Source organism: Hippocampus bargibanti, linkage group LG07 (genome assembly GCF_051943395.1).
Source record: "Hippocampus bargibanti isolate YZ-2025 linkage group LG07, ASM5194339v1, whole genome shotgun sequence".
Lineage (NCBI taxonomy): Eukaryota > Metazoa > Chordata > Actinopteri > Syngnathiformes > Syngnathidae > Hippocampus > Hippocampus bargibanti.
In genome coordinates this window covers 12,748,403-12,762,399 of record NC_142740.1, presented here as the reverse complement: position 1 = coordinate 12,762,399, position 13,997 = coordinate 12,748,403, and the positions used below count along the sequence as shown (strand labels likewise).

Here is a 13,997-nt window from a genome sequence, read left to right as displayed (position 1 = left end):
CTTTGTATTTTTTCCATTCAGATGATTTTATGTTTTACATTTTGTTCCTGCTGACTTTAATTTAATACAATTTGTCAAACAACCTCCTGCTCCCTCCTGCCTGCTTTTGGGGATCCGCACCCATCATCACCACCTCACAAAACGCGACACAGACATTTAAACAGCTTCTTCCCCAAGCCATTAACTCTTTAAACAGTAACCCAAATAGAACTGTATAGTGCCTCTTTGCAATTTTTTGATGATGATACTAGTGCAGCGTGTTCTACCGCAGACAAATTCCTCGTGTGTTCTATATACTTGGCAATAAAGATGATTCTGAAAAACTTCCTGTAGGCTATCACATGTTTTTCCACATTATTAAAATGCCTCTCTCAATTTGAGAAGAAAATGACTAGAATTAGTGTTTAGTGAAAATTTTAGTGATAAAGAATTTAATTTTTAACACCTGATTCAACCTTCACTGTATTTTCAATGACTTATGGACATAGCACGCTATTGCATGCCAGAGACATGAAAAAAAAAATCAATAAAATAACTGGTTGAAATAAAAGCAACTGATTATGTTACTATGGCTACATTCCTTGCAAGATGATCTGCACAGTAACAGTACATCTAATTGAACATTAAAGCTGTCCTAGCTGCTCCACCAATGTTACAAAACACCAGAACAGGTGATCTGGCATTATCAGCTACCCTACCCAGCCATCCATTTTCTGAATCGCTTATCCTCGGCCTATCCCGGGTATCTTAGTCATCAATAAATAACAGGTTGGTGGCCCCTGAATACAATATATTTTTCTGACACTGTTGGAGCAAAATTAATAACATTACAGTGTATATGTTCTACACGCCCCAAACCATCATATCCAACAATAAATTATCTAAACCTAACGCAGGTGTGCTGGAGCCTATCCAAGCTGTTTTTGAGCAATCGGCAGGGAACACCACGTGCTGGTCGACGGCCAAACACAGGGCATACACAGACAACGAACAATTCATCCTCACAAACACACTAATGGAAAATTAAGAATATTAAATTAACCAAACATGCATGTTTTGGTACGCGGGAGCAAACCAGAGTACCCAAATAAAAATAAAAAAAAGAGAAAGTGATCAACAGTGACAATTTTCCCATATTTTTTATTTATAATCGTGAACTATCTTTGTGGTGTCATGTATCACCGTATTTTTTGGATTATACGTCGCTCCGGATTATAGGTCGCACCAGTCAAAAAATGCATAATTAAGAAGAAAAAAACATATATATATATATATATATAGGTCGCACTGGAGGATAAGTCGCATTTTTGGGGAAAATTTATTTGTGATAAAGATTTCTGATAGAGAGGCCTTTGCGTTGCATGAAGCGGTAACACCAATAAGGTCCTCCTGCAAAGCCGTTTATATTCATCTCCTTGGCAACGACCTGGGCGTGGAGACGCAACTGCACCGTTGACAAACCTCTCCCAGAAGCACGTTGTTCAAGCACCCATGCGTAAACTCGTTCCTCCAACTGCGGCCACCTAGCTTTTCGCCCGCGATTAGCTTTTTTTGTTTTCTTCATTTCAGTAAGCGTAACCTCTGCATTTCGCCAGTCCCTTACAAGTTTTTCGCTCGCTCCAACCTTTCTTTCTGCTGCTCGATTGCCGTTTTCGGCTGCATATTTCACTATCTGCAGCTTGTAAGCTGCAGAATATGACTTTCTTTTCGGTGCCATTTTTATTCAGCCCTTCTCAGTTGTGTTTATAAATAACAGGTGTTACAGAAAAATCTGACCCTCCAGAAACCGCGAGCGCAGGGACGACAGATTCTGACGGGTCACAGATTTCCCTGTAACACCTGTTATAGAAATGTGTAGGCTACTGTCTCAGCGCTCACAGATTTTGACGGCTCACAGATGTTTCAACACCACAATATCAGCACAGGCCTAGAGCGCGCTCTTGCGGTTTGATGTGAAAACAACATGTGAAATGATATACAGTAATAAAAAAAGCATATATAAGTCGCTCCGATTTATTAGTCGCACCCCCGAACAAACTGAAAAAAACTGTGATTTATAATCCGAAAAATACGGTAGATATCTAGCTGACTATTAGCTATGTAGCTAGCTAGCAATTTATTAATCTAGCTAGCTATCTAACTTATCCTGTGACTGTAAAGTGACCTTGAGAGTTTTGAAAGGCGTTTATAAATGAAATGTATTATTGTTATTATTATTATCAGCTATCTATTAGCTACCTTGCTTTTTATGCTTTATGCTTTTTACCTACCTTTTTATCTATTTGAGTTACTTCCGGGCTGAGTGAACGCTGGCGCGTGTGTGCCGCTGCTCACCCACTACAAAACTGTGACTGTAAAGTGACCTTGACAGTTATGAAAGGCGCTTATCAATAAAATGTATTATTGTTATTATTATTCGCTGTCTATGACCCCTTGAAGGGAAAAGCCAAAAGGAAAAGAAGATTATTAGCTATCTATTAGCTAGTTAGCTTTCTTTCAACAGTTGTATATTCTTTTCCTTTCAGCTTTTCCCTTCAAGGGGTCGCCACAGCAAATCAGTGTCCTCCATCTTTAGAGGTTTGATCCGCATGTTTGTTTTGGCCAAGCTTTTACGTCGGATGCCCTTCCTGGCACAACCCTCTGTATTTATCCGGGCTTGGGACCGGCACAAGAAGACTTATGTCCCCTTGTGGCTACAGAACAAGCAACTCGCTCACTTAAAAGGCTCCCAAACACAAAATGGTCATCGGCACAGCAACATTCAAAAAAGCAAAAACTATAAAATCATGCAACAGTTGTTTATACAGTTGTATACATATGAGTTACTGACGTGTGTGGCTGCCGCTGCTCACCCACAGGAAAAACCTGTCCTGTGACAGTAAAGTAACCTTGAGAGTTTTGAAAGGCACTTATAAATGAAATGTATTATTAGTATTATTATTATTATTATAAAGAAAACTCAAAAGGAAAAACAAAAAGAAAATCTAAAGAAGGCCAGAGCCTAAATTTTAACCCTATGCTATCCAGTCGGCCACTGTGCCGCCTGTGTTATTCAGAAGTTTAATTTAATTTCGCAGAGTTATTTATTTGAGTAATAAATTCACTCAACTGCATTAAAAGAAAAACAAGACTTACTTGTTAAATTTTAACATAGTGGTGCCAGGAGCAATGAAGCCAGTGTGAAACTGGATCTGGAAAATTTGTGTGTTCGACACCTAAAGCGTAGGAGAAAAAAAGTTACTTTGAGCAGCAATGGTTTAAAGACAGATTTCCACTTTATTTGACATTGGTTTGATCAAATTTTTAAAAGCACTGATCAAAAATTCAGTGAATACAGAAAATCAAACAAAGCATAAAAAAGTTCTGTGTTCTCTCGATTTCTCATTTGCCTTTTCGAATGCAATATTTTATTCAATAGACATTGGCAAAGAAGGATGTTACAGTATGTGCACCTTGGCTTGTAGGCGTCCTCCGATGGTGGATCTCATGTGATAAACAGAAATCACGATATCTCCTTGCATGCTTACACCTAGAGGAAAAACCACTTTGCCCTCTTGCACGCGATGCACTCTAGATATAAAAGAATAGAATAAATATATTGAACAATTTTTGACCTCACCAGGACAAAGTTCCGCCTCCATGAATTGAAAAGTACCTGGCCTGTTAAACATTGAACTTGACTTTCAACAATACAAATGCAGTAAGTGACGACTGTAACAGCTGACAGATGGTAGATGATGTTTTTTTGTTGTTGTTGTTGAATTGAAGCGTTTTATTTGCAAATGTTTGTATCAAAATACTGAAGTCAAAGTTTGAAGTCGCAAAATGTACCTCATTCTCTCATACTCTTGCGCCGTAGTGAAGATTTTGGTCTCTCCAATGAGGACATCGCAGAAAGGCCGACAGCCGCTCCGTTGTTTGTTGAAGCAGGGAACTGGGCTCATGGTGAGAGCCTTTATCATCAGAGGCTTGGTGTGGGGCAGACTGGGCTTCTCTGAAACCATGCTACATACATACCCAATGTACCTGCGAATGGACAATATCAGAATAAGAATCAGAAAGCCTTTAATAGTCCCACAATGGGGAAAGTTGCGGCAATTTGAAAGGGGGTGTAGTGGGGGTGAAAAGATAAAAAAATAAGATATTCTAAGCATAATAAAAATGTCAGACGATGGAGGTGTATACAGTAACAGTACAAAAATGTTTCGTAAAAAAACTGTACATGGTGCAAGGATAAAAAAGCATATTGATATATTTAACTGTATTGCATCAACATTAGGTGGCTGTGCTATTTACAGTACAAGAGTCCAGGTTTTCCTTTTTGTTTTTACTGTATCAGTCATGTGATTGGCTGGTGATTTGTCCAAGGTACCTTATGGAACTTATGCAATTTATTGCGTTTCCATCATTCCATATTTAATGGAAATTTTGTATGTTGATGCAATGGTTCTGCGATGTCCATGCCCAACAAGTAGGACAGACCGGAAAAAAGGTAAATGCCTAAAAACATAGGATTAAAATATGACGACAGATCGTCATGTGTTCAGAAGTGAATTTCACAAGTACGTTGTATTATACCACAGGCTGATGGTTTCAATGTCTTCTGGTACGCAAGGAACTCCAAACTCTTCTGTATACAGAAGAAAGGCCCCAAATGATGACATTTCTCCAATCATGCATGGTGTGTGTGTTTATTTAAAGGACAACCGACGTCACTTTTTTGTTTTTTAACTGACATCCGAAAAACGTTTTACAGCATCTAAAATACCCAAAACACGCAGTATGATATTTTTATTCAAATGCAAAACACCAATAAAAATGTTGGTGTCCAAAGTGTCCAAAATCTGCAAAAAAATTGAGCTGCGAATTGGGCATTTTCAGAAAGTCTTTTTTACGGTCAGGGGCGGTCCTTTAGTGACGTCACGTACGGACTCGTCACCAACTCAAAAACAAGACTTCCTGAATGCAGTGAGACCTCAACTTACGAACTTAATTGGTTCCCAGACAGAGTGTGTAAGGCGAAAACTGTGTATCTAAAAAAAAAAACATCCCCATAGGAAACCATTAAAATGGGAATAATCTGTTCCCGGGTTTCCATAAAATATACTTTTCAACTACATAAAACTACACACACACGCCTTAAAATTACACACAACATACCTTATTTTATGTATAATAAATGCTATTGTATTGCAATGAAAGAAATACACTGCATTGTATCATAAAATCACTTTATTTACATTTGTGATGGTCATTGTTGGCTTATGGAAGGAGAGTCACCTTCCATAAGGACTGTTGGTAACTTAACCTCTGGTGCTGTTCGGTTGTGTGCTTCCGCCGAAGATCACTCCGCCAGTCGTGGTGGGTGTGTATTATGAAAATAGTGCTTATTATAAGGTTTAATTTTCAGAAATTTGACGTTCGTAGGACGAAAAGTTTGTAAGATAAGGTGTTTGTAAGTTGAGGTCTCACTGTATTCAGCGACATATGTGGTTTAAAATAAAACACCTGCATTTCCCTCACCAGGACTTGTACGGCAAATACATATAAAGTAAAGTCTCGTTATATCGATATTCTCGGGAGTCGGAAAAATATCGATATAACCGGACTATCGATATATCCGCATGTAAATTTTCTCCTTGCGTTCATAGAAATAGTATCGTAATAAGCAGTAGTATCGATATAACCGATATCGATATAACGAGACTTTACTGTACCTTATGTTCTGGTGAATAAGGCACACCCAAAAGCGTTCATTTTCTTCAAAAGAGGACCCTGCGCCTTATACGCAGATGCGCCTTATATGTGAAGTCATATTAAGCCACAACAAGTCTCGCAACTACTGTCAGCACCCACTCACTCCATTTACCCGAGTAGAAGAAGTTGTGCATAACCCCAGCCTCTACTGCAGCATCTTATAATGTGGTTTGACTTATATCTGGGAAACTTTTCTGTATTCATGTATTACATTTGAAAAAAAAAACATTTATTGAAGGTGCGCCTTATATCTGGAAAAAGTGTGTAAATATACCATTCATTGGGTCTGCGCCTTATACTCCGGTGCGCCTTATACATCGGAAAATACAGGTAATACAAATCTTAAAGGACAACCGACGTCTCCGGACAAGTTGTGTCCATAATTTGTAAAATGGCTTCAAATGACTTCTACTGAGCGTATTTTACAAAGATTCCACCGCATATAGCTATATTTTACATTTTAAGACTCGCGCTGAATATTCCGGAAGTCTTGTTTTTGAGTTGGTCCGCACGTTTTTGAGTTGAGTCTGCACGTGACGTCACTGAAGGAACGCCCCTGACCGAAAAAAAAAACACATTGTAGCAGTCCTTCCATCACGTCAATGCATTTTAGTGTGCTTGTTGATCTGAAACGTCAAGTTGCACTAAAAAGAGCCAGAAGAGGGCAACCAAGCTCCATATAAGGAATTGATCAGCCTGTGGAAACGGGCTATTTAATTTCTCACACAGAGCTTGGTCGCCATTTTCTGCCTCTTTTCTGGGACGCTACATTGCAGTCCAGATGCCTCAAAATGACATGGAAAGCCTTCTTTAATCGATTGCAAACATGTATGCTTTCCTCTTCAGAACTATTTGAATCATATTCATAACTGGATGAGTAACAAGAAAGCATATTCTCCGAATCTGAAGCAATTGTTTTGATTCTCCAGAAATGCAAGACGTTTTGGCGTGACGTCACGAACTGGGGGCGGGACTTTCTGAAAATGGCCAATTCGCAGCTCAATTTTTTGCAGATTTTGGGCACTTTAAGTCATTTTTATTGGTGTTTTGCATTTGAATAAAAATATCATACTGCGTGTTTCGGGTATTTTAGATGCTATAAAACGTTTTTCTGATGTCAGGAAACAAAAAAGTGATGTTGGTTGTCCTTTAAAGGTGATTTGAGGAAATTTGTGAATGTAGAAGTGTGTATCAAAATGATAAACACTCGTATCAATGACTAACCAGGAAATAGTTCAGATTAGTTAGTGATCCCAGAGATAGAAGAAATTTTGAAGAGAATGTTGGGTTACACAATTATAGTGCCAGTTTGCATGCCCCCCAATGTCTTACCTAATTGCTTTTTACTCATGAGGATTACGGGGGGCTGGTGTCACCTGTGCCAGGTGTCTTTTAGGCACGAGTTGAGGTGCACAAACTAATCATTACTCAGTAATTACATTTACTCCAAAGCTGTCCACGTAAAATTTTCTTAAATATGACTCCTAAATGTTTTCCTTTGTTCAATCTGTACATATCTTACAAGTGTAAATGTAGACTGGGACCAAATATAGTCTTCATTGAGCCTCTGCAGTTTTTACTTCTATTTGAATGCTATTATTTTGAAGTAACAGTGCTGTACTCATCTTTGAGTACATTTATGAGCTACTCTATGCTGATGTCATGTCACAAGATGGATGCTAACCTGCGGTGTGATGGCCAGAGGCCTGAGCCTGGTCTCTTTGTGCTGAGGAGTTGCATAGCAGGAATTGGATTGTTGAAGAGGTGGCAGAAGCAAAACATGGCACAAACCAAGACACCTGAAAGTGCCCGGCCATCCTAAAAAGCACACAGCAAGGACTCATGACAGCCAACAAACATTGATTTCTTTCTGAGAATGATGCAGAGTGACTGAATAAAATGAGCAAATAATGTAAAACCATTGGACAAATATAATGAAATCCTATTTCATTTTGTGTGGAAACAACTATGTGCACTATTAGTAGGAACTCATTCCACTGAGTTCATTCCAGGTTAATGAGAGACATTTCATTTGCAGCTATAAATTACAAGAGGGTGGCAACAGTGACGTGCAGTCAGGGTAGGCAGGTGAGGTCATGCCTCCCCTGTCATCATGGAAATATCAAATGAAAAAATAAATTAAACATTATATTTATTGAGTGATTTGTACTTTAAAGTTCTTTTCCATTTAACTACACCATTTTTGGATTTGTTTTCAAAATCGCTGAATGTTCACATTTACCATTCAAATACTAAGTAGAGACGAGCGGTGAGCCAGCAGCCGGCTGAGCATCACCATGGGTTGCGCAATCACTATGCTAACTGCCGGCTTGCTCTGCAGTGAGACCACATTGCTGTCCCTCTGCATATCGCTATTAAGCTGTTCAAAAGCTTTTAGTATATGAACTAAATCTCTACAGTTTACCTAGTGTATATAATGTAGAGTCCCTTTACATTATAAACACTGTACTACAGTGTTTATTTTATTTGTTTTTTATCAAAACCGTGTGCATAGGTGAGGCACACAGTCCTCCTGCCTCATGACTGGGAGCGCAGGTGATTACAGAGATTCTTCTTGCGCCTCCTCGGCTGCAGAATAATAGAATTAGTGACAGCAAGCTACAATAAACAGTTCGCAAGTAGAGAGACTTTTAAAACTGAAGAAAGATAAAGATAAAGATTCTTCAGAAGGAGCGGTGCATGGACTTCATTTATAAGTACGAAAAGTAACACGATAATAATGTTTTTTTTCTATGCTACAGTTTATATAAAGCATGCTGACATGACATTTTAAACAAAACACGTTAACTGTTGCCAATCAAATGGTGAATAAGCTACTCTGTGGAGTTCATATATTTGTAAATCTGACTGTGATGACGTCAGTGCCTCACCAGCCATGAACCTCACCGCACGTCACTGGGTGGCAACAACCAACACCACTATTTGTCTGTGACACGTTTCAGTTTTCAACTGCGGGCGAGGCAGAAGCTGCACAGGTGTTGGTTGTTTTAATCAGTGGCAGTTAAAAGGACTGCAGGCACAACCATTAAGTGTTGGGTCAATGTTTGTTTCACCCTGTCAGGTTTGTTTCATCTTACCCTGTTTTACTCATGGTTTTGTTTGCTACTTTGGACCTTTCTGTTCTGATGGATTTGTTGTTTAAGATTTTGTTCCTGCCGACTTTATTTAATACAATTTGTCATTTCCTCTGATTCTCCCTCCTGCCTGAGTTTTTGGGGTCCACCACCCCCACCACCTTTCAAAACGCGACAGTCTGTGCACGTCAGTAAAACTTGATTTTGGATTTCACATGTTCTGTCAAACTATTACACTAGATAGAAACATGCAGTAATGATGAACCAAAATTAGGTGGCACGTAGCTAGCGTCAGTCCATTTCAGGTCTAAGACAAATATGCTAAGTAGATGATTGTCATGGAACCTTTCTGAACCTTTCTGTAGCAAACTGATCTGATAACATCAGACCAGACCAAAATAGCAGATAAAGCATGCAACTTTGCTGCTGTGAAATGTACATTTCTCCATTGCGAGACTAATAAAGGCAAATCCAATCCAATCCAATCCAAAGCATTGGTTGAAGTAAAGGACTGTGGTGTTCAGTTGTGCTGCTTTGCATTACTCAAATGTTTATTTTTACATTCTTTTTAACCTGCCATCCCTTTTTAAACAGTTCCTCTCAGTCTCAGATATGTTTGTGAGGCAAAATATGTTCTTAAAACTACTCATATGCAAGGTAACATGATGGATTCAAAGGAACAATATTCAACATGGCAAGTTGCTAACAGAGTAGAGTGGGTTATTCGTAAAAGTCTATCGTTACTTGAACTAACCGAAGCAACTGAATTCTATGAGGAACTTACCGAGCAGGTGATGACGCACACATTCTTGGGATTCTGCTTTAGCCAGTTATGCATGTTCTTACACACAGCAAAGAGGTTGTGGAGGCTGGGAGCCTGGCGAGCAGGCCAATTACACTCTGAAACCTGCAGAAGAATTGGAGAGTGAGTGTGGCACATATGGCAGAAGAGAGAATAAAAAGTTGATATGAGAGGAAAAGGATGAGATCAATCGAGGCAAGGAAGAAACGTAGTGATGAAACAAAACACATTGCAAGAGGGAAGAGAAGAGAAAGTTAGAGCATAGCAGCAGTAGTCAAGCAACACAACACACAGACTGCCATGATGAGTCATCTGTGAAGGCATGCTGACTTCCATAGACATCTATGAAGGCCACGTGAACTCCGCAAGATCCTTGCAGATAAGTGCTGCAGGTTGGAGGGTCATGCGTGTAAAATATGTTATTTTAATCCTCTGGCTCACAATGTACATCGTCAAAATAAAAGAAATGTGGAATTGTGTGCTTGAATGTTGGCAACCATTTCTTCCTTTATCTATTCTGTGATGGCCATTTACAGCAGCTCCTATACAGTATTTGCTTTTCTACTTATTATTTTACCTTTTCTCTTCCTTTCATAACTTTGCTGCTGTGAATTATGAATTTCTCCAATGTGAGACAAATAAATGTTATCTCGCCTCATCATTTAATTCCAATTGTCATTAACTAGGTTAGAGTGAGACTTGGTGAATAAACTTCACTTTATTCTCATCTCATCTCATTTTCCGTACCGCTTATTCCTCATTAGGGTCGTGGGGGTTGCTGGAGCCTATCTCAGCTCTCTTCGGGCACGAGGCGGGGGACACCCTGAATTGGTTGCCAGCCAATCGCAGGGCACACAAAGACATACAACAGTCACTCTCACACTCACACCTAGGGACAATTTGGAGTGGTCAATCTGCCTGCCATGCATGTTTTTGGAGTGTGGGAGGAAACCGGAGGACCCGGAGAAAACCCACGCGGGTCCGGGGAGAACATGCAAACTCCACACAGGGAGGCCGGACCGGGACGCGAACCGCCGACCTCTGCACTCTGAAGCCGGTGTGCTAACCACTCGGCTACCGGGCGGCCCCCAACTTCACTTTATTGCTTTTAAAAAATAATCATTAACTTTGAATCTTGTGGCGTAAACGCTTTTCAAAAAAAGGCTTGGACGGGGGGAAACAAATACTAAGAAAGTGGCCACCCCTTGAAATCGACAAAAATGGATGGATTGAACTGCCCCACACTGATGTTCTTGACATTAGTTAAAACATGAACATTCAGACAAATGCTCTACTATGGGCTTCTCATCTTTTTTGGGGAAACAAGCTAATAGGTTATCTTGAAATAAGTTGGTGATTTGTTTTCATTTGGATATTGAATCAAAATGGTTGATGCATGCACTGGAGAGGATGAGGTCATTAATTTACCCTGCTGGAGAATTTTGCCCCGCGGTAGTTGCGCTGCGATAGGTTGAAGACGGTATAGTGGTCAGCGTGGCGACTGTCGAGGAAGGATCGGATGTCCTCCACATGGTTCTGGTTGCCAATCTGCACAGCCTCGGCTGGGTAGGTCATCACTGAAAAATTGACATCACATCCATATTTGACAGCTCAGCTCTTTGTTTACTATTTCATTTTCCCAGAAATGGCATGCAACAAAAACAGACAGCTGAGAGAGTTGACAGCACAAACTATCAAATCACATACTGCATAGGTTTGCCTGCACTTTATTACAATGGTCAAATTGAAATACTTGATCTGCACTTGGTCTATATTATGGGTCTCAAACTCCTTTTTTTGCCGCGGGCCACATTGTAGTTATGGTTTCCTCTTGGGGGCCGTTATAAATTTGGAGAAACCATTATAATGTTTAAGACCCTCCACATATTACATATAGAGTACACAGCAAATTAATGAATAACTAGTTTCAAATTTGAAGTAAAAAATAATGACTGTTATTGTGGGTTACATTGGACAATTTGAAATTTTGGTTCAGACTTTAGCAAGCATCATGGAATTTCACAAGTTTAATTTGCCTTTTAAAATTATGTGGCGGGCAAGATTGACTTTGTGGTCTATACTCTATACTTGGTCTGTGTCTTTTGTGTTGTGTCATATTATTTAGGTTATCTGAAGAAATGTGTATTCAAAAATAAATAGAATATGATACAGTATTTGAAAATTTGAAAATGCTTTTCACGAACGTATTTAAATATTGATTTCCCCAACTCCCGGTTCGCAAACCAGTATCGATCCGTGGGTCATTTGTACCAGGCAGCACAGGAAGAATAAATAACTTACATTACTTCCGCTTAATTTATTTTGGAATTTGAAATATCTTTTATTTTGAAAATTTAGCGCAATTTCTGTTACAGACGCAGGTCAAGTTGCGCTTTTCGGTCACGTGATGACTTACGTAAAAAAGAAATCTGGGTGCTTACGAAGCAAGGAATAAAACAGACGTCTTTGAAAAGTTTCTTTGGGAAGGAGAAAAGACCAGGAGACAGAAGAGGAGCCTATGACTTTTAGGGGAAAGAAGGCCACATTTAAAAAACACTATTCAGAGTCCTTAAAATAATTTTTTTCTCAATGAGATTCCCACGCAATAAGCCCACTCGGTACAATATGCGACAATGGTGAGTCGTGCATTTAATGCACTTTGCATCTGCTGTTGAAGGCACTTTTTAACGTTAGTGTCGCGACCAGAAACCAATGGGGCCAGAAACGACGTTTCATATGATGTTTCGAAAGTACCATATTATTTTTTTTGTATTCATCCAATACACCTTAAAGGCCGGTCCCTGAAACTATTTTTGAACATTAAGGCGATTTTTGTGGCAAAAAAAAGGTTGGGAACTGCTGTTATACATGTGATATCCAGCTCAAGTGTACTCATTTGACAAATGGACAAGGATGGGCTTCATGGAACCTGCTTTAGATGATTCAGATGACATTCAGCCTGAATAGTGACTCTTGCGTACATACCAATGATTCGTGACGTGATGTAGGCTATATCTAGCTCCCCCTTAGTGTACCTGCAACAAAGAATATTCCCTGTTAACGTGAGCTTTTAATTTGTTCACAGAGATGTGGAAAGTAATTCGGAAAAAAGTCACACCTTTTCTACATAAAATATCACGAACGACAGACCGATTCTTGTATAACTGTACCCTGTATTTTTTTTTACTCTAATTCTTCCTTCATTCCTTCCATGCACTTTTGCCTATATTTTTAACTCAATTGTTTATTCTCATGAATGAAGGCATACTCAAAGCACATCATCCATACATCCATTTTAGAAACCATTTATAGATCTGCTTTATCCATGTCTGGTATCCAGGCATGGATAAAGCAGATCGTAAAATGGATGGATGAAATTATCTTCACGAGGTAGATGTCAAAATTGTCTGAATAAAACTCCAATGGGATGCAACACTTGCAAATGACTGTTTCTTCATTCACTGCAGTATACCACAGCCCTAATATGATTTTTTTCCAGGCAAATAATGAACTCTAACACTAATAGTAGAAGTGTGATAAATATTTTTATGTAATGAAATGCTTTGTCACATAGCGGTGTATACATCCATAATTAATTGCAGTGTTAGGAGCATTAGCACATTTATTTTGGGAGGGATTATAATTTTGTTCTTTCCAATGATTTATTCAACTGCCTCAGGTACATTTTTTTTCTTCCTGCACTTAATTATGTCTGTCATTAATTTATGTAAAACACCGAACCAAAGGCCTCATTCATTTACTGCAAACAGTTTCTAGAAACATTTCCTAGGTCAATAAGTGTGAATGTGTGTGATAAATCCAAACTATACCGGGATAGGCTCATCCTCTCCATGACAGAGAAGATGATTGGCAGTCAAAAATGGAAGGGAAAAACAGATCTTTCAATCTACTATTTTTATGATAGTAGCGTAACCGCCCCCCTCTCTTTTCATAGTACCCACACAACATACAGTGTAGGCACTGCTTAAACATGTATCACACATAGGGCCAACGAAATGAACCCTCCTGTCTAACAGCAATACACTGGCATGTTAGCACAATCAACAACCATGAATAATTTAGTCATAGAGAGTGGCGAGAGAGACAGACAGAAAATCGAGGAACTAACTGAAAAGAAGAAAAAAACAGAACAGGACAGTGGTCTCAGCAATATTCATGATCACACCTGGTGAGTCAGCAGTGGAAATAAATGGTTGACCTTTTTTTTAAACAGAGCCCCTTTGTGGTCCCGGTGCACAAACACTGCAGCCGTTCACAAACTGAGTGGACCATTCTGTGCCAGACTCTGGTGTTTAAGTTTACACAAATTCCCAGCGGACAAA

The 13,997-nt window shown here is 39.3% G+C and overlaps 1 protein-coding gene across 9 annotated transcripts in view; it reads right to left on the bottom strand.

Moving 5' to 3' along the window:
* The window catches only part of dnajc6 (DnaJ heat shock protein family (Hsp40) member C6), a 63,262-nt gene that overhangs the window by 17,888 nt on the left and 31,377 nt on the right, over positions 1–13,997 (bottom strand). For all 9 annotated transcript variants that reach the window (XM_089000452.1, XM_089000451.1, XM_089000450.1 and 6 more), the window contains 7 exons: positions 12,640–12,689; positions 11,083–11,231; positions 9,637–9,759; positions 7,442–7,575; positions 3,832–4,026; positions 3,453–3,570; positions 3,136–3,215 (listed from right to left, as the gene is read on the bottom strand). In XM_089000452.1, coding sequence (XP_088856578.1) covers positions 3,136–3,215; positions 3,453–3,570; positions 3,832–4,026; positions 7,442–7,575; positions 9,637–9,759; positions 11,083–11,231; positions 12,640–12,689 — 849 coding nt within the window. The remainder of the gene's footprint in view (positions 1–3,135; positions 3,216–3,452; positions 3,571–3,831; positions 4,027–7,441; positions 7,576–9,636; positions 9,760–11,082; positions 11,232–12,639; positions 12,690–13,997) is intronic.